This window comes from Cervus elaphus, chromosome 11 (genome assembly GCF_910594005.1).
Source record: "Cervus elaphus chromosome 11, mCerEla1.1, whole genome shotgun sequence".
In the NCBI taxonomy this organism is placed as follows: Eukaryota; Metazoa; Chordata; class Mammalia; order Artiodactyla; family Cervidae; genus Cervus; species Cervus elaphus.
The window spans coordinates 13981779-14001871 of NC_057825.1; the positions used below are offsets into that span (position 1 = coordinate 13981779).

At 57.8% G+C, this 20093-nt stretch overlaps 1 protein-coding gene across 11 annotated transcripts in view; it reads right to left on the minus strand.

Moving 5' to 3' along the window:
* Positions 1-1338: 1338 nt before the first annotated feature.
* LOC122702944 (DAB2 interacting protein) overlaps positions 1339-20093 on the minus strand; it is a 210125-nt gene continuing 191370 nt past the window's right edge. For 9 of the 11 annotated variants that reach the window (XM_043916956.1, XM_043916954.1, XM_043916959.1 and 6 more), the window contains 7 exons: positions 19207-19408; positions 16591-16769; positions 13594-14506; positions 12780-12932; positions 10491-10684; positions 5201-5288; positions 1339-4362 (listed from right to left, as the gene is read on the minus strand). In XM_043916956.1, the coding sequence (XP_043772891.1) occupies positions 4195-4362; positions 5201-5288; positions 10491-10684; positions 12780-12932; positions 13594-14506; positions 16591-16769; positions 19207-19408 (1897 nt within the window). In that variant the 3' untranslated portion in view covers positions 1339-4194. The remainder of the gene's footprint in view (positions 4363-5200; positions 5289-10490; positions 10685-12779; positions 12933-13593; positions 14507-16590; positions 16770-19206; positions 19409-20093) is intronic. The other 2 variants (XM_043916957.1, XM_043916955.1) reach the window with 2 other exon arrangements.

Genomic DNA, 20093 nt, shown 5'->3' on the forward strand with positions numbered 1-20093 from the left:
AAGATCTTGATGTATTCCTGCTTATTAAACTTTATTAATTATTAAAATCCTCTGAGTTCTTAACGTCTCCTTGATCTGTCATAAACTAATACTGGTGCTGTGTTAGTCTCAAATGCAATTGTGTTTTTGCCGATTATTTTTCCTCTTGCATTTCTGGCAGTTTTTGCTTTCTATCCGATGTTCCTTAATCCACATGTGGAAGTTCGTGGCTCTTGTAGCTTCATTATAAGTGCCTCTGTCAACATGAAAAATTTTTCTGTTGCATCTGGTGCTATTTCCTTGAGTTTTGTATTTACAGAGCATCGCCCCAGCAGAGGGACCAGGGTCAGCACTGCAGAAACGCTGAGGCAGTCCATGGTTTGGCAACGAGGTGGCAGAGGTGTGACAGATAAAACAGGTGACAGAGGGCTGGGGAAAGGGCAGGAGGTGGAGACGGCAGGTCCCTGCAGACAGTACACTTTAAAAAACGCTGTCTGAGGGAAGAAAAGCTGCCTGGAGCAGGTGACGAGCAGGTGGAGAGCTGGTGTTCTAAATGCTGTGAGCAGCAGCAGCAGGTGCTGAAGAGCGAGGAGGGATGAAAGCAAGGGGGTGGCCGGGGCTGCCTCTTCCGTCGCCCCTGCAGGGATGGAACAGCGCGGGCAGGGGTGCCCAGCTGGCGGTGAGCCAGGGCAGAGGGTCACTGTGGCACCCCCCGACCCCCACCCCCACCCCGTGGGGTAGGAGGATGGCTCTCAGAGCAGTGAGAGCATCTGTCTGAGAGGTCTGCAAAGAGGTACCACGGTGGAGAACAGGGCAGGAAGGCCTCGCTGAGAGGGCAGATGGGAGCCCAGGGAGCCCGGTCTGAAAGGGGAGTGTTTCTTTCTCCTGCAGTCCTCACCCTGTGCAGGTGCAGCCGAGGGGCTTGGGCACTGGCTAGCTCCCAGCAAAGGCCCTGGTTCAGCCTTGCGGGCAGGAAGGAGGTCACGCACTGGGGCATTGCAGGTATCAGAGGCTTTTTTATGTCTAGTTCAGTCACAAGCTGCTGGTGACCCTGGACCAACCTCCTTCCCTCCTGGAGCCAGATTTCAGGGGCTGGGGCAGCAGAGTTTGGCAGGAGCTGGTGTCCACTACAGGGGAGTCCAGGGGGTCAGGCTCTGGGGGACTAGAGGGAGGAAGAGACCCCAGTCCTCCTTCCCTGCCCTCAACTGCCACTGGGGTGAACCAAGTGCTGGGGTCCCCTGGTACAGAACTGTCAGTCTATGACTTGGGAGTCACCCCACAACCTGGGAGTCACCCCATGACTCAGGGGTCACCCCTGGAGAAGCTGGAGACACAGCTGCATGGAGAGGCGAGGCAGGCTTAAAATAGCTAAATAAATCTTTAATATTTCTAATTGCAAATGTACAGAAATTGCACAGCCACACAGTCTTAGAACACCAACAACCTTCTCTGTACATTATTACATAGTTAGAGTCACAGCTGGAGGGAGGCGCTCTGGCCAAGACTCCAACATTTGCATTTTTTTCCTTTTCACATACTTACAAAAGGCGGGGCGGGAGGTGGAGTAGTGGGGCTAGGGGACTGGGGGAGTGTGTAGAAAAAGAGGGGCTGTTTCCCTGGGGTCTGCCTCACGCAGACGGATGGGGTGGGAGGGGGTGGGAGGTGTTCGCTGGGGCAGATGCTCTGCAGGGTGGGGGGACGCCTGGAGCTCTGCCCTGGGTTCCCCACCCCCACTCTGGGCAGTTGCAAAGTCTTCACTTAAAGGAAGTTTGGCAGTTTCCTTCACCCTAAACATCAAAGTTAGGCGGAAAGAGTCAGGCCTCTCTGTTGGCAGGAGAGGGCCGGGGGAGAGCCTTCTCTGGCGGCAGGGCGGCTGGGCTCAGGACCCCCGCCCTCCCACCCCTCCCTCGGGGACGCAGGTTCAGGGTGACCCAGGAGGGGGTGCGCGTTCCCCGGCCACCCAGACAGCACGCTGCAAAACCCCAACCCCCAGACCCCCGACCTGTGCCTCCTGCCCAATACTGTCCTCTAGATTAAAAATAAAATAAAAAACCGTCGGAGAGCAGCGGGCCCGGGCAGCCCTCGGCAGCACCAGGACTGAAGGACTATGTACAACCATTGGGTGAAATAGTTACATTACAGTCAAACACCAAGAACATTTACAAAAATCGTCAGACTTGCAGTTCAGATAAAAATCTGTGGAGAGTCTGTACACTTTTACAGTTTTTGCACTAAGTAGATAAGGCTCTCGGCCCGAGAGCTCGCAACCCATGCCAAGGGCCGCCAGCACCGGCCTCCGGAGCCCGGCTGTGCAGGCCCTGGGACCCTCCCCCTGTATTGCTAAGAGGCGCTCAGTTCAGTCCGAGGTCGCTCAACGAGGCATCGGCGGGAGAGGGGTGGGGAGGATTCGCCGGGCAGAAGAGGGGTGCGGGCAGGAGAGGGGTGCGTCAGAACCAGAGGCGGACGTCCCTGGGGCCAGGCCCTGCCTATGCGGCCAGAGGAGTGGGGCAGGGCCTCCACCCCGCCACGGCCTGCCTTCCTGAGGTCTGTGACCTTTCGGGGGGTCCTGCCCGCTCCCCACCAGCAGGTCTCTGGGCTAACTGAACTGCAGGTTCCACCCCAGGACGGGGTGCAGTGTGGTCTGAGCTGTGGCCCCCTGTTGCTCCCCTTCCTGGGGGAACTCTGGGTCCCAGTGGAGCAGCTCCCGCCCCAGAGGCAGGAAGGGGTGTCTCCCCAGCTTTCCCACGGCTGAGGGTAGTCGGGGTGGCTCCTGGCTGCGGGATGGACGCCCCAGCTCTGGCCCCGAGATTCCCCAGGGTCAGGGGTGGGAACAGGGACGAGAGAGACCCAAGTTCCTGCCCATCTATGTCCCACAAGGGCGGGAGCAGGGGGCAGCGGGGAGGGCCCACAAGCTACAGAACAGCCTGGGGCTGAGGGACAGCGGCCCCAGCCGTGGGTGGGCCCCTCCCCTGTCTGCAGCGCCTGGGTCCTCGGCGGGCCCGGGAGGGTGAGGCAGAGGCCGGCCGCATGCACGGGGGCGGGTGCAGGCTGCCGCGGTCTTGGAGAGGGAGCAAGTCTAACATCCTCCAGGGCCGCTATTTCCCATGCAGTGCGCACGCTCAATTTAAAAGGCCCCTGTGTTCCAGCAAGCGAGCTTTTGTTTCTAATGCATACTGTGAAAGGAAAAAAAATCACAGTTATCCACCTTCTCAGGGCCTGTGGGCACTAGAATTCTTTTTCTAACCATCCACCAGGAAAGCTCAGCCTGTCTCTCGGGAGGGCGGGGGGGTGAGGTGGGGTGCACCTGCTGGCCACTCCCTGCGGGGCCACCGTGCAGGCACGCGGGCTCTGGGAGACAGGCGGCCACTGCTACGGTGCTACCTGGGCCAGCTCTGCCCACATCTTTGGCTTCGGCGGGGGGGCCCCCAGTGCATCAGCCTGGGCACCCCGTGGCAAGTGAGGGAGGCCCTGATCTTCCCACGGGTACAAGGGCCCAGAAGGAAGAGCTGAGATCCTCACTGGGTCTACAGACTGTCTATTTGACAGAGTTAGGGCGGGAGGGGGTGGGCAGAGGGGCTGGGGACAGGTGTGGGGGTGACGCCTCGGCTCCTCACAGCCAGGAAGGGGCCCCGAGCATGCAGTGGCAGGTGCTCAGGGTGGAGACAGATGGGGGGACACAGCGCTCTGGCAGCTCCGTCCTCCCCACCCTCTGCCTGCCTGCTGACCACCCTGTCGGCTTCTGGAACCGAGCAATAGGTCCCACAGGGCAGCTCCTGGCTGCCCGGGAGTCCTGGGTCCCTGGGAGGCGAGGGGAAGCCACGGCAGGAGGCCCCTGGCTCTCTGACCCTCCAACTCTTCGGGCGGCTCCCCCTGTGCGGAGGAGGTGTGTGTGGGGGGGTGGGTACATGCACTCGGCCAGGTCAAGGAGGAAGGGGGACGCGCACCAAGTTCAACACCCAAAACAGAGACGCTGCGGCCGGCCCCTGCCCCCGCCAGGCTGCACCCTCCCCAGCCTGCACCCAACGCGCTTCTCGGGGGAGCGGGCCGGCGTCCCCCGCTCCGCTGCGTCAGTCTCTCGCGGCTCCCTCTGCGGCCGCCTCCTGGGCCGCGGGTGGAGGCAGGGAGGCGAGCCTCGGCCTCTGGCCCCCCGGCGCTGCTCCTCCCCAGGCCGAGACCCCGCCCTGGGCCACCAGAGTCCTCCCCTCCTCGGGCAGGTTAACAATTGCTGCTGTTTCGGAACTCGCCGTTCTCGGTAATCTGCAATTTGGTGGGGTTGGTGGGGGAGAGGCCGTTACGGGCTTGCATGCTGTACCTCTCTTTGAGCTGCGTCAGGGCGCTCATGAGGCGCGCGTTGGCCGCGTCCAGGGAGGCGATGCGCTTCTCCTGTGGAACAAAGAGGGTGTCAGCTGGGGTTGAGGGCTGCTGGGCCCAAGGTGGGGCGGGGGGTCCGTGCTGGGAAGGGGGTCTCCCCGGAGCTGTGGCTGCCTACAGGGAAGAAGAGCAGGGGGAGGGGTGGGGGAGGCGGCCCGGAGGACACCACCTGTGAGGACAAGCACCGCGGCTGCAGACTTCCTGAAGCCGGGAGGAGGCAGCTCGCCCTCATGGAAGAGGACCTCGCTGGCCCGGCTTCCTCGTGCCTCTACCTCATTACCAGCTTTTCACCCAGATGAGCGGCCCCAGTGGTGTCATGTACCAGCTCCCTGAAGCCCCGAGGGCAGGCCCCCTCACTCATGTGCGTGTGCATGTACAATGCAGAGGTCACAGCTCCCACCAGCCTGTGCAGTTTTCTGACTGAGCAAGACCTGGGTGAAGGAGACTGGAAGTCAGCCTCTCAACTGTCTTCCCCCCTCAACACAGTTGGGAAGCCAAGGGTCTGAACAAGAGCTCCCTTGATCCGTCTCCCCATCCTGCTGTCATCCCAGCCTTCCCCATTCCCCTCCCAATAGCTTCTACTCTGGTCAGAACACCCGGTGAAAGGTAATCCCTAACTAAGCTGCCCAAGAAGGGGAGGAGCAGCCCCGCCCTTTTCAAAGCCTGTCCTAGTGAGCTTGTGGTCCACTGAGACCCTCGACTTGACTTCTTGGGGCAGAGATCCTGATCTCCTATCCTCCTCTGCTTTTGCAGTGGGGCACGACTGAGGAGGTGAAGAAGCCAAAGTCACCCCCTCCTAATCCCAGGTCCTTTAACACCTGTGCCTGTCTGAAAGGCCAGAGCCCCACACCTGAGCATCAATGATCTTCTGTTTGGAGTCTACAGCTGCTTGCATCTCCGCGTGGTCCTTCTTCAGTTCCTCCTCCACTGACATCAACCTGTTACCGGAGACAAGGACAGTCAGGCCGGCATTTGAGGGTGCAAGTGGGGGGGGTGAGTGGGGCCTCGTGGGAACAAGTCATCACTCCCTCACAGAGGGGGACACACTAGGAGAGCCCCACCTTGGGCCACAGACTCACCTCCCACACTTGCCTGGGATGGAGGCCCTCCAGCTGGCCTCCACCACCCGACATGGCTGAGCCTGCTCCTTCCTTGAGTTTCACCCACCCCAGATTCTGTCCCCAAATCCCCAGAAGCCCTGGGCGCGGCCCCCTTCTGATGTTCTTCCAGGAGCCGAGGGGGCGGGGGTGGGTGTTAGATCCTCATGCACCCCAGGGCCAGGCAGGTGGTGTCATATCATAAGACCTGTGGTTTGAGTGGGGAACAGAGGCCCTGAAGGGCTCGAGAACCTTCTCCACCCACGCTGTATTCACGGAGGCTGCACAAGGTACGCGAGGTGGCAGGATGAAGCCACAAGGCGCAGGGACACAGGCAGGGAGACAGTAGCTACCCTCTGCATGGGAAACTGGGGAGCCACGGGAACAGAGAACGGGAAGCAGCTAACCGTCTTGGAGGGTGGGGTGTAGATGCACACGCTAGACGGGACACCGCAGGACAGGCAAGGGCTGTTGGTTGGGTAACGAGCTGGGATGACGTGAGGATCACGATGTCCGAAAGTTCAGAACGAGGGCCAGCGTGGGCCTGCTGCCAGCTGCTCCTGCCCTGAGACCCTTCCTAGTCTCATCCTGCCTGTCTCTCACACACCTGTCAGTCACTGCTGATCACGCCCAGCTTCTGACTACACTCTCTGGGTCTGCATCCTAGCTCCCTGGCCACTGCTCTGGAGACGCCTTGTCCTGTCTGCCCCGAGGACCTCAGGCTCCCCAGGGCTCTGCCTCAGCCCACCATTCTTCTTGCTCTACGCTCTTCTCAGATGAGTTCCCTTACTGTTTTATTTGGGCTTCCCCGCTGGCTCAGGGGTAAAGAATCTGCCTGCAATGCAGGATGGAGAAGGCAATGGCACCCCACTCCAGTACTCTCGCCTGGAAAATCCCATGGACGGAGGAGCCTGGTAGACTGCAGTCCATGGGGTTGCTACCAGTCGGACATGACTAAGCGACTTCACTTTCACACACTGGAGAAGGAAATGGCAAACCACTCCAGTGTTCTTGCCTTGAGAATCCCAGGGACGGGGGAGCCTGGTGGGCTGCCGTCTATGGGGTCGCACAGGGTCGGACATGACTGAAGTGACTTAGCAGCAGCAGTAGCAATGCAGGAGGTGTGGGTTGGATCCCTGGGTTGGGAAGATCCCCTGGAGGAGGACATGGCAACCCACTCCATATTCTTGCCAGGAAAAATCCCATGGACAAAGGGACCTGGTGAGCTACGGTCCATGAGGCTGCAGGACAGTCAGACACGACTGAGCACCCAGCTTTACTTCTGTCTCTGCCCTCGGGACTTCTTCGGCACAGCACAGCATCTAACCCCCAGACAAGCACTCAGTCCATCTCATAGCAGACGCACAAAGGTAAACGGTGCAGGGGCAGGTACCACACAGGACTGTCATGAAAAGCCAATGGGATCGGGGTTGAGGAGGAAGCAGTGTGGGATCCTGCCAAGGTCGGGGGTGGGGGTTCCTTTGTCACAGGAACGTAAGACACTGAGCAAAGCGTGGATGAAGATGAGGAGGTGGAAGCAATGGAGGAAGTGGGAGAAATTTCTGTTCCCAGCTATGGTGGAATAAGAGGCACTGGATTTAACCTCCTGCCACAGAAACACCAAACTAGAAAACTAAACAAAATAAATGAAACAAAGGTTTCCAGACACTGAAAAACAGGCAGCGCAGTATAGCACGTGACTCCCAAGAGATGGGAACACGTGAGGGGAGCCCTGCCCACTGCTGAGAGTGTCCAGGCAAACAAAGGATGGACGTGGTCAGAGAGAGTCAGGATACCTGGGAGGGTGGGGGGTTGGGGTGGGGGAGGATGGGAGGGTGGGGGTGGGAGTGGAGAGGAGAAAATGCAGAGAAGACTCTACCTATCTCCTGAAGGGTCCCCTTGGGGCTTTGGCTGAGAACTGGTCTGCATGCTTGTGAGAAAACAGGCCAGAGCCACTGGAAAGGAATACACAAAACTACCCCTAAAATAGTTTACGATCCTTCCAGGCAGTAAAAACACTCCTGTGTTAGTAAACACAGGAGGCATCAGTAGAATCCCCAGAAGGAAACTGCCTCAACAGCAGAGCCAGATCAGCTCTGGATTAAAGACTAACCAAGACCCACCCCAACAGAGCTTACATAAAAAACCTCGAAAGAATCAAACAGACTCTTTCAACTTCATTGTGTCCCAGAAGAAAGCCCCCAGGTACTTCAAGGAACACAAGACATCCAGCAGCTACATAAAAAAAAAAATCACAATGTCTGGCATCTAACCAAAAATCACCAAGCATGCAGAGAAGTAGGAAAACATAACCCTTAACCAGGAAGAACATCAATCAAGACAGACCTGGAAATGTCAGGCGACAGGATTAGTAGACAAGGGCATTTAAACAACTGTTGTAAATATATTCTACGTGTTCAAGAAAACAGAGGAAAAGCATGGGCAGGATGAAAAGAGAAATGGATGGGATTTAAACCAAACTGAAAGTTTAGAGGCAGAAAATACATCTGAAATGAAAAAAATACTGGAGAGGAGTAACAGATTAGACACTGAACAACCTGAGCAACGAATGAACTTGAAGACACACTCTAACAATCTCAGATAAAACACAGGAGAAAAATCTTAAAAATAAAACAGCACCAGTAGGACGTGGGACAATATAAAGAAGACTAATATACGTGCAATGAGAATTCCAGAAAATAGCCTGGGGAGGCAGAACTCTATGCCCACAGATCCAAGAGCTTAACAAACTCAAGAAACATGAAGAAAACATGTCAAGGCACTTCATAATCAAATTGTTGGCAATGAACGATAAAAAAAAAAATCTTTAAATCAGCCAGAGGAAAAGTGATATCAATACATTAAATATAGAGGAACAAAAATACTACCAGGTCCCTGCTCTTAAAGGCAAAGTCATGTAAAGGCAAAATCTTGTCCACTGCTAGTTTTGGTAAACAGCCACACCACGCACATTCCTCTAAAACAGCAGAGGTACACAGCTGTGACAGACATCCTGTGGCCTGCAAAGCCTAAATACCTACCATCCACCTCTTTACAAAAAGTCTCCAACCTCTGCCCCTCATGCAACAAGGTATAGCTAATATGCCAACACAGAAGGCAAGATGGGATCATAAAAGGAACTCAACCTAGAAGAGGGCAGGAATAGGAACAGACGGTACAAAGAGAAAACAAGTAGCAAGGTGACAGGTTTAAACATAACTATATTGACAGTTACATTAAATGTAAACAGTCTGAACATTCCAACTCAAAGGCAGAAACTATCAGATTAGATAAAAAGCAGGAACAACAAGGTGTCCAAGTGATAGAAACTCACTTTATGTAGTTGAGTGAGGGACATAGCTTTGCTGAAAGTACAAGGATGACAAAGGATATAACGGGCTAATGTCAATGAAAAAAAAGTTAAGGATAGTTGTATTAATATCAAAGTGGACTTCACAGAAAGAAATGCTATGAGGGATAATTATAAGGATATTATGAGGAATATTATGAGGTGATTTTTTATTTATCGTTATTTTTATAACGATAAAGGGTCAGTTCATCAACAGCACTTAATAAGCCCAAATCTGTATGCACCTAAAAATAAAGTTTCAGTGACTATATAGTAAAAACCAACAGAAATGAAAGAAGGAATATATTCGTAATTATGATTAGAAACTTCACTATCCTTTACTAAATAACTGGCAGAACAGTAAATAAATACACAGAAAAACACTAAAGATACAGAAGACCTGAATAACATGATCAACCAAATTGGCCTTGTTGACATGCATAGTAGGGAGGAAATACACCAGGACTGGGTAGTAGAATAAATGTTAAGCCAGCCACTGAATTCAGGAAAAGATGCGTCCCTCAGAGAACAGGGTGAGAAGGAAGTGGTTAGGTTGAAAAGTGTTTTCTTTTTTGGAATCACACACATGAGGTGAGCCAAGAGCAGAGCTGACAGTTAAGTGAACAGTGGGTTCCTTGTCACCCTGGTTATAGGCCGGGGTGAGCTCATGCTAATCACTTTACAAAGAGGAAACCCACAGGTAAATCAGGTAAACAATCATCAGGAGCAGAGAAACGGGTAGTGTAAACAGGAGGAATTAAGGAAGGATTTTTTTTATAGTGGACAAAGCGTGAGGCCAGGTTGGGGAACATCCTACCTGCTGCACACTGCTAAGTCTATGCTGAGGACAGATTCCTGAACTGTGGGAACAAACGTGCAAATGTACACTGTCTCCTCACACTCGGGATTACTGCCATAAAGAAGGATGCTACACCTCGATGACACTCCCTGCTTACAGACGGGGCAGAGGGGGAAAGAGAGGCGAATCAACACAGAAATGAAGATGAGCCATCAATAAAGATGAGTCAGCATTGAAGTCACTGGTCCACCTGGAAGTCTTCCTGCATAACCCACAGGCACCTTAAAACTCAACATACCCAACACTGGCCTCACTTCTCCCCCTCCCTACCCAAACCGCTCTTCTTCCAAAGGTCCTCATCTCGGTAACGGGCGCCATGGCGCACCTGGATGCTCTTGGTAAAAATCAGGGTTCTTTTGTCCCCTTCCCTCCTCTCACTCCCACCCTCACCAGCTGCATGTAACTGACATGCACTCCTACTTCCCCTGCCCTGGACTGGATGGGTCCTCATTGTCTTTCTTGATACCCCGCCCGCCCCATCCAGCTTCTAAACTCTCCTCTGAGTGTTCACCAAGAAAACGTGACTCCCCACGGGGGCCCCAGGCCCTCTGCACGCTGCCTCGGCTGACCTTGCTTCTGCCAGGCCACCTTTACACTCCACCGGCAACCCCCACTGTACCACGGGGGTGCCCTGAACTCCAGGCTTCTGCCCTCCTCCGGGCTGGTGCCACACAATCCCCACCGCCTCAGATCTCTGCACGCAGCTCATCAAGGCAGCTGAGCGGCCCGTCCCTGGGGTCCGAGGCCTCCTGGAGGGCAGCGGACAGGTCTGCCCCTCTGCGCGTGTGGGGCCACAGGGCTGGGCCCGGAGCAGGGACCGGCCGGCCGCCCTCACCTGCTGATGATGCCCTTCATCTGGATGTCTTTGTCCTCCTGCTGCCGCCGCAGCCGCTCCTCACCCTCCTCCAGCCGAGCCTGGTACTCCAGCACCAGCTTCTGGGTGGTCTCCTCCTGGCACTTGAACAGGGTCTCATACTCCTCCAGCTTCTTGGTGGAGATTCGCAGCTTGTCCTGCAGCACGGCCAGGTCCTGCGGGAGGGCGGCGTGCCCCGGGCACAGCGCCCAGGACAGAAAGCACAGGCTCATGAGCCCGGCGGGAGGCAGCCTGGCTCGGAATGCCCCAGGGGCCATCACCGGCTCAGCCCAGCTCACACAGTGGGGAGACGCCCAGGGACCCCAGCCAGAGCTGGGGGTAGGGGTTAGATTCAAGCCTGGCCCCCGTCCAGGGCTCTCCCACCCCCAAGCCTGACCGACACCTAGGAGCGGGATGAAGACTCAAACCCAGATCTCACAAGTAAGGGTCTTAAGTGTCTCCTAATAAACAAAGGTAAACCTCTCCTTACAAAGGTAAACAAGGGAAATCAGAGCACTTTGAGAGGTGGGGGCTCTATAGGAGGGGAAACTGGGGTCCAGAAGGGAAGTGAACCAATCACACGGGGAGCAGAGTGACTAACTGAGTGAGATACTAGCCTCCCAGCCTCCATTTGACCCTAAAGTCATGGCGAGTTGCATGGCAAGTACAGGGAGAGATTAAAGACAAAGTGGTCCAGGGCTCTCTGGGTCTGACTCAGCCTGGCACTCCGGGCCTTTGGGGAAGAGGAGGGATGTGTAAATTAGCAAGAGAAGCAGTGAGCTAGCAGGCCGTGTGAGCTGAATAGAGGGGGAGGCGGGGTCAAGACCAGAATCAAAGGGTTGGAGGTGGGGGCCAGGTGCCCCAAGAATCCAGGGAGTGGGGAAGCAAGAAGGGCCTCCTCTCCTTGTGACTCCCTCATCAGTAAAGGGTGGCCCAAAGGTCAGGAGGTGGCAAAGCTAACTCCTGAAACAAAGCTGGCCCCAGAGGAGAGCCCAGCCCCGGGAGTAAAGGCCCATCACGGGTCTTCTGCTCAGAGTGGTGTCAGGAGGGCCCTCCCTGGCACAGGCAGGACCAGGTGTCCAAGGAGTTCAAGGCAACTCCAGGATCCGCCTGCCAGGATTAACAGCAAAGAAAGTAAGAGAAACAGCAGCTCCCTGGGCCAAGGAACAAGGGAAGAGAACACGCCAGCTGCAGCCTGACCCCTGAAATCCTTCGAGCCATCCCTGTAACTCACACTTGGAAATGGAGTCTCAGAAAGGTGCAGAGCCTGGAGTGAGGCGGGCCCTCCTTGCTCCCCAGCTAAACTCCGACGCTAGGAGCACTGTGCCCCATGTGCCCTGGTCCCCTTCACGTAATAATGGTGGACGCAGGTGGATGCGGTGGACCGAGGAGGGGGATGGTGGAGGCGGCGGAATGCAGCATGGACATGGACCCAGCCCCAGGCCGGTGGGAGGGAAAGCAAACACCCTGACTCGTGTGCCCTCACCCGAGAGGCTGAGACAGGCTTTCCCGGGGCCAAGAGGACTGTGGGCACCCACGGCGCGTGGGCAAGTGGCTGCTGTTCTGCAGGGCCTTGTGACGGTTTGAGCTTTGGCCTCCGGGAGGAGACAGGGATCCAGGGCAGTTGCCACATAAACTAGAAGAATTTTGGAGAATGGAAGCACCCCACTGCCCGCTAAATGCTAGATGTAATCTAGGGCTGGGGTTTGGAAGTTTTAGGACCGATACTTTCCTCCTGGAAGGAAGAAAACACCTCCACGGCCATCTGACACTACCACCCCCTGGCTTTCTCTCCCAGACCGTCGTGGAGAGGAGGATGCAGAGCCAGGCCGCGGGCAGGGACTGCCCCAGAGCAGAGGGTCCTGGCGGCGTCCCCTCCCCGCTGTCTCCTCTGCCTCTTGGTGCATGAGGTCTCCATGCACATCTCGGGCACCCCGGAGCCCCAAGTCCTGGATTCCCCTCAAGTCCCAGGTGCTCAGAAGCTTGGCTGCCCGGTCAGCTGGGCTGTCTGGTGACTGCCCACTGAGGGAACGTGCCTCCTGCAGTCTGATTCAACACAGTTCCTGGGCAAGCCTCACGTGCAGCCCATAGAGGAAACCTCAGGCTGATGCTAAATCCTCCAAACTCCCCTGACTGCTGTCCTGACATGGGACCAGGGGTTGGGAGGGGACTGGCCGTGTGCAGGAACGAGCAGCGCCCTGAATTCAGGGCTCGAGGGGAGACAGCGTCCTGCCGGCCGCCCTGCCCGAGTGGCCAGGGTCCGGTTTTTACCTTTTCCGCTTGGCTGAGCTCCTCCTTAGGCCTTAGTCTATCCCTGGGCGGGGGGTCTGGGCCCAGGCCCTCGTCTTCTAACAACTGCGCATTCATGGTCAAGAGCCAGGCAGCCGTGCGGTCCAGGGCATTGGGGCTCACAGGTGAAGGGCCCTGCGATGAAACACAGCTGTGAGGCAATGGGGCCGGGGGAGAGGGGTGGGGAGGGGGTGGTCCCGGGTGCGGCACAGGGACGAATGGGCATCTCTGATGCAGCCCCCAGCCCGGGGAGTTTCACCTCCTAGGCGCAGCCTGAGGCCGTCAAGAGCCCAGGGGTGAGGGGGAGCCCAGCTGAACATGGCTTCTCTGCCTCCTGGGGGAGAGCGAGTGGGCTTGGCCTCGCAGGTCAGTGTCTAACCCAAAGAACCTGTAACTCTGTGCAAAGCGCTGAACACCAGCTCAGAGCAGGAGGGGCACCAGGGGCCATGTGGACTCCTACCCTGGGTCGGGCTTTAACAGGCTTTGGAACTGGAAATGGGCAGACAGATCCCTCTCTCTTTCTCCCTGACCCCAGCTGTCTCTGGGGAAACTGTGAGGGACCCCCAGCCACAGTGAAGCTGGTTCACAGGATTTAGGCAGGGGCCACTGGGGGGTGTCACGGCAAGTAGCTGGTGGGATGGGGCCAAGTGTGGCATCATTCAGCATGGGATGGCAGCTGGGTGCGGGTGGAGATGATGTGACCGGGAAGAGCAGCACGATGTGGGGGGTCAGCCCGCCCCCACCCCGGGGGTTGGCCAGGGCCCGGCCTGCCCGCTCTCCACCCGGCAGCACTGACCTGCTTGTGCACCGCGCGAGGCTTCAGCTCGGGGCTGTCGCCCTTGGAGGACGAAGACTGTTGCCGCAGCCGGGCTCCGGGCCCAGCCCAGTCGGGCGAGGCCGAGGCCAGGGTCCCGCTCGAGGGCCGTGGGTACTGCAGGGTGCTCAGCAGGGTGGGCGGCGTCCGGCCGCGGGAAGCAGGGGGTGGCGGCGGGGGTGGGGGCGGCGGCTGGTCGATTCTCCGCTGGGGGCCGGCGCTGTTCTGCCGCGGCACCGTGGGCTGCCCGCCCTGCCCGCCCTTCTCGGTCAGCGACACCTGCCGCCGTGCCAGCTCCCCGGGGCGCCGGCCCAAGTCTTCGGGGGCGGCGGCGGCCGCGCTGCTGCTGAAGCTGCCCAGCTTGGCGGCAGCCGCCAGCTCTTCGCTGTTACTGTGGGAACTCAGGGAGCTGTGGCCCTCGGAGCCGGAGTCACCGAGGCCGCGGGGTGACAGTGGCAGGCCGGCCGCCATCTGGTACACGGGGTTCTGGAAGGACAGCGGTGCCAGGAGCTGGGGCCGGCCCGGCGCACCCTCCGATGTGCCCGGCGTGGTGGGTGTCTGGCCTGCCCGCCGCACCGTGGCCAGCCCTGCCAGGCTCACGGGGGTCGCCCGGGCTGGCCACCCGGCCACCAGCTGAGTCGCGGGCGCCTGGCCATCGGCGGCGAGGGCGTCGGGGCCCGCCGGGGAGCCTGCCTCCCCGTCCAGCGCGCGGGCATCTTGGAGGTCCACCATGGACAGGCTCTTGCCGCCGTTGGCCATCTGAAGGTCGGGCTCGTTGGCTTCCGAGTAACTCGAGCTGCGGGCAGGTGAGGGCTGGACCCCGGAGGACCTTGTGACAAAAAACAAGTCCTTGTTTTCGGGGGTTGGAGACGGTAACCGGGTGAAATCTATCAGACTGCAGGGAGACAAGGACACACAGGGAAAGAAGGGGGAAGAGAAGAGCTGTGAGTGCGGCCCAGGCGGGTCCGACCATCCGAGAGCCCCGCCAAGCTGCCGCCCCCATGGCCTGAGCTGGGGAGGGGGGAGGGGGGGAGGGAGGAGGGGAGAAGGGAGGGGAGGGGAGAGGAGGGAGGGGAGGGGAGAGGAGGGAGGGGAGAGGGAGGAGGGAGGGGAGAGGGAGGAGGGAGGGGAGGGGAGAGGAGGGGAGGGGGCAGCAAGAAGGGGAGAGTCCCAGGGCGCAGCTGCGAAACCAAACCACAGCCACTGAGCCTGGCAGAAGCCCCCACCGAGGTGCGGGGCGGACGGAACCGCTGCACCAGGGGCCCGAGCTCCCAGCACCAGGCCAGGCTGCCTAGCGGCAGCCTTTTCCCTGCTCAGCACAGCATCTTGGGACAGTAGGTTCTGGGGCCTGGAGTGTTCTGGAAAATTCCCCTGAGCTAAATCCAAACCCACAACGCAGTCAGTGGCTCTCTGCTACCCGAGGGTCCTGCACCGGGAACGATGACTTCAAAGCCTCGGGGGGCTGCCTCTGCCTCTTCCCTCCCGTCCCTAGTCAGGCTGCTCACCAAAGTGGGGGGCCTGTGCTGAGAGAAGCCTCCACCTGCAGCCTCCTACTGCCACCTCTAGTCTGACTGGCAGGCGGGGGCTGGGGCTTCCGGCAAAAAAAAAAAACAAGGTATCAGAGGAGGATCCTCATGGTGTGACTCAGGCAGGGAGGGTCTGCACCAGGAGCTGTGGGCCACGTCCCCCACCCTCCACCCCAGTCCAGTAGCCTCTCCCTGGTCCCTTCCAGGAAAAGCCGGCTCCTTGGAAGGAGGCACGAAACCAGGTAGGCTTTGGAGGGAAGGATCGGGGGGAGCTGAACAGACTCTGAGTGGGCTGGAGGCAGCAGGAACCTGGGGCTTCGATGTGGACTTAGAGAGGAGTTGGCTTAGCCTGGGAGGGAGAGGAAGTGCCAGTCGGGGGTGATGGGATAGGACAGGGCAGGTTGTGGCCACTTAAGGCCACGGCACTTGGGGGCCGAAAAGAAGTGGACGGGGGAAGTAGGCGGAACTGGGAGAAACCCGGGCCAGGCCTGGGCCTGGGCCACCCTCCACACACCCGGGTCAGGTCTCCTGACCTCTCGACAGAGGTGTATCCCCACTTGGACTCTTACTTGCCTTACTTGGCAGGTTGGAGGGACGGCCCCTCAAGACGCAGAGGGACCCGGGGGGAAGGGGCATCAAGGTCTCTGCATCTCTGGCCTCCTCCTGGGCCACATCCCCAGGTCCTTAACCTCAACGCCCTCGCTTGCTAAAAGCCTGCCACTGCTGTCCCCACCATCTCAGAGCCAGACAGTGCCAGCTCTGCTGCTCCAGCCTCAGCCTTGTGAGCTGGTCCACGACGGTCCTGCTGGACGAGGGGAGTGTTTGACTCCAAGTACAGGCAGCTCACTGTAAACGCTAATGTCCTCGTCTTGACGTCAACACTCGAGAACGTTCTGCCTCCCCCTCCATTGTGTATTGACGGGGCACTCATCCCAGCACTGGGGGTGCAGAGTGGGAGCTGGGCCTCAGCATCTCTAGTTTCCTGGGACTCCCAGCCTCTACGCCTCGCGGAGTCACCTGAACTCCTCCTGAAAACACACCCTGGAGCTCTACTTCCAGAGACTCTGATTCAGGCCCAGGAAATACTAGCTCATACACATACACAGGAGTGACTGTGACTAGTGCTGACGGGGACCAGTAACTGTTCCTCAACAAAAGACACTGTCTTTCTCCAGGCCTTTGAGCTAGTTCCTCTACCTAAAATGCCTTTTCCACCAATGGAAATGCTACTTTTTCTAAGCTCAAAACTACAGCGCTACCTCCTCTAGGAAGCTTTCCCTGATTTTTCCCAAATAGAATCTCACTCCTGAGGGCCCAAGAACACCCTGAGTCTCATTCGGCTTATTTTGGAAACAACAATATAGGTTTCCTCCTCTCCAAAGGAGACTGCAGATGGGCTCTGCCCTGTCGGTACCTGCATCCCACCACACCCAGCACGCCTGGCGGCTCTTACCCAGAGAGGTCGTTCTCGATCACCATCTTCTGCAGACCAGCTGAGACGCTGCTGCTGCCGGAGCCGGGCGTAGAGGCCAAGTCGTTGGTCCCCGCTAGCTGCCCACTGCCCGGGGTGCTCAGTGCTGTGTGGACGTCCCTCAGGATTCGAGGCAGAGGCCCCAGCTTGGATACGATGCTCTGCAAAGACATGGCAGGGGGCAGGTGTGAGCCGGGGGCCACCTGGGGAGGCCAAGTGCAGTGGAGCCACCGTGTTCAAAACCACTAAGGAGCCAGTCAGCGATGCAGGCTCACCCTCCCCCTGCAGTCAGATTCAGCGGGTCTGGGAGGGGTAGGGAGCCCAGAAGTGACAAATTAGAATTTTATCAGCCCCCTGGATATCTCTGGGATGGGGGCAAGGCCCACAGGAAGACACACTAACCTAGTCTGAGCCTTTCACCCTGGTCTGTCCTGCCTCAGTGACCCACAGAGAATCTTGGACTTTGCCCCATTATGTCTCCCCATCAGAGGGGCTTCTGGGGTGGCCTCCTCCCATGTCACCTACTCCACAGGGTGGGCTGAGGCCTGACCCACTTCAACACCTGAGTCCCCAGGGCGATGGCCCAGGCACAGAGAAGGCACTCCTGCTGACAAACAAGCGGCCAGTCAAGCAGAGGGTGGTGCTTGGGCTCGTCCGAACCTGCCGTCCTGGTTTAGACCGATGGTGGTAAAGGCTCTAGGCCGAGCTGGGGGGACTCTGCCTTCACCTGGCTTATGTCTTGGTTCCCACCGAGGGCTGTGTGCAGAAAGCAAGCATGAAAACGCATGTGGTCCACAGAGGGGAGACGTGAGCAGCGAACCGCTCGACTTTAAATCCTGCCGTAACGCTGTCAGCTCTGACGGCTGCAAACCACCGTCCGTACCTCCCGCAGGTCATGCAGGCGTGGGGGATGCTGGCCCCCAGCACGGAGGCTCTGGAAGTGGTGGCAGAGTGACAGATGTTGGCAGCTGTGGGGGAAGACAGGGCTCTGAGCCTCATTTCCATGGCTCCCTCCTGGGTCTCTCGGAGCCAAAGGGCAATGGACATAAAGGAGCAGAAATGACTGCAACGGCTGTTCATGGCGAAAAGCTGGGACTGATCTGAGTGTCCAGTGAACTAGATGGTGCAGCCACACGACTGGACAGTCTGCGCCACTGGAAAGGTCACAGCGGGCTGCGGCACGTACGGCCGGGGATAGACGCCCACGAGAGCAGAGTGAGCAACGCAGGCGGCAGCGCCCGCTAAGTTCTCACTGTAACAGAGAAGGCAGAGAACTGCCTGTGTGGGTACCTAACGTGCTCAGAAGCACCGAGAAGGCCGCACACCAGAGCGCCCCCTGAGTGCTCACCCCTGAGGATGGGGCGGGAGCAGGAGGCCTTCCAGCTCTGGTTCAGCAGCAGCTACTTTTGTAATCAGTCCTGAATATTCACTGGAAGGACTGATGCATATTAAAAAGCAGAGACATTATTTTGCCAAAAAGGTCCATCTAGTCAAAGCTATGGTTTTTCCAGTAGTCATGTATGGATGTGAGAGTTGGACTATAAAGAAAGCTGAGCGCCGAAGAATTGATGCTCTTGAACTGCGGTGTTGGAGAAGACTCTTGCGAGTCCCTTGGACTGCAAGGAGATCCAATCAGTCACTCCTAATGGAAATCAGTCCTGAATATTCATTGGAAGGACTGATGCTGAAGTTGAAGTTCTAATACTTTGGCCACCTGATGGGAAGAATTGCCTCATTGGAAAAGACCCTGATGCTGGGAAAGATTGACGGCAGGAGAAGGGGACAACAGAGGATGAGATGGTTGGATGGCATCACCGACTCGATGGATGTGAGTCTGAGCAAGCTCTGGGAGTTGGTGAAGGACAGGGAGGCCTGGCGTGCTGCAGTCCACGGGGACGCCGAGAGTCAGGCACAACTGAGAGACTGAACTGAACTTTGTAAGATGGTCTCTCAGAGCCCTGGGGGGCAGCAGAGGTTTTGGAAGTGGGTCCTGGCAGGCCTGGCAGTTGCTGCCCAGAACCTGCCCACTGTGCAGGCTGGGCCTGCTGGGGGCAGTGGAACCCAGGCCACAGGGCCTGCAGCAGTGTCAGAGGTGTTGAGGGAATGACCGTTTCAACAGATGGTCAAGGGCACTTCTGGAAAGTTTAGCAACCTGCTGCCTGACACATGGAGGCGCAACATCTCTAGTCCATCTTTTTTGTTATCAATGGCCTTAAAACCCAGAGCAAGGACATTTTTAGGAGACACAGCTAAATCTTATCACACTTCCCATGGGTAGAGAGGACAGCATGCCTTCATCTGTGGATGCCATCCACTCAGAGGCACAGCCAAAGCCCCAGTACACAGAGCAGCCTTCCCCGGTACATGTCGGTGCATGAACGTGGTGCCCCCCACCAAGGAAAAGGGCCGAGATCCCTCCCGAGCGCATGCTGACAGGGCCTGCACTGGATCCTTGGGCTCCGGCGCCCTAGTGGGGCTGCTGATTTCCACCACACCGGCAAACCCTCAGACCTCGTGGTCACTCTGGGAGGAGCAGCCTGGAGCTGCAGTGCCCTTTGGCCCACCCACCGCCCCATCATGGCCCGAGTGGACGGGCACCTGCTCCAGCTGGCTGACGGCCTCCCAGAGCAGGGAGTGCAAGCTGGAGAGCTCGCGGCCCAGGTCGATGTAGCCTTCGAAGCCAGCCGTGTTGGAGATGGTCTCAGGGTTGGAGATCTCCAGCAGGAAGCGCTGCATGTTGGTCCACTCGTGCTCCAGGAACTGGTTCATGAACGACATGTACTCTTCCTTGCTGCCAAACCTGGAGCCGAGCAGATGGGGTGAGCGCCCTGGGCCCTGCCTGGGAGCCCCCCAACTTCTCTGAGACACCCTCACCCCCTGGGCTCCCATCCCTCCACTCTGGCCGCCGCCTTCCACGCCACTTACTCCCCAGCCAGCCAACCCCCATGGATTCAGGGCACTCATGGCTAAGTCTGGAGATCCCCTTCTGGACTTTTTTTCCCAGGATCTGGAATGTTCCACGGTCCTCACTTCACATTCACGGCCAGTCTCAATCTCCTTCCTCTTTCCCTCCAAATGTCTGTGGCCCCTGGTGCGCAACTGACCCTCAAGTCACACACTTGGCCAGGTCTCTTGGCTAAGCCTTCCGAAACGTTCCTCTTCAGGCACCTCCCTTTGTCCTCAGCTTGGCCAAGTCTGCGGTCACCTTCATCACCCCAAACCTGCGCCCTCCTCCGGGGCTCCCCATCCCAAGGAGACTGATCCAGAAGCCTGGCTGCGTTCAACTGCTCCCTATGCTGCCCCCACAGCCAGCAAGGGCTGCTGGACTCATCTTCTGATCACCCCATGACCTGCAGCCATGGCCTTCCGCATCACCATCACCTCCTGCATCATCCCTGACCCAATCCTTCCACCACTCTGCCTTTACCAGAACCAGAACTCTGCTCTCCTCCTGGCCTCTAGGCTGCTAAATCTTGTTTCCTCCG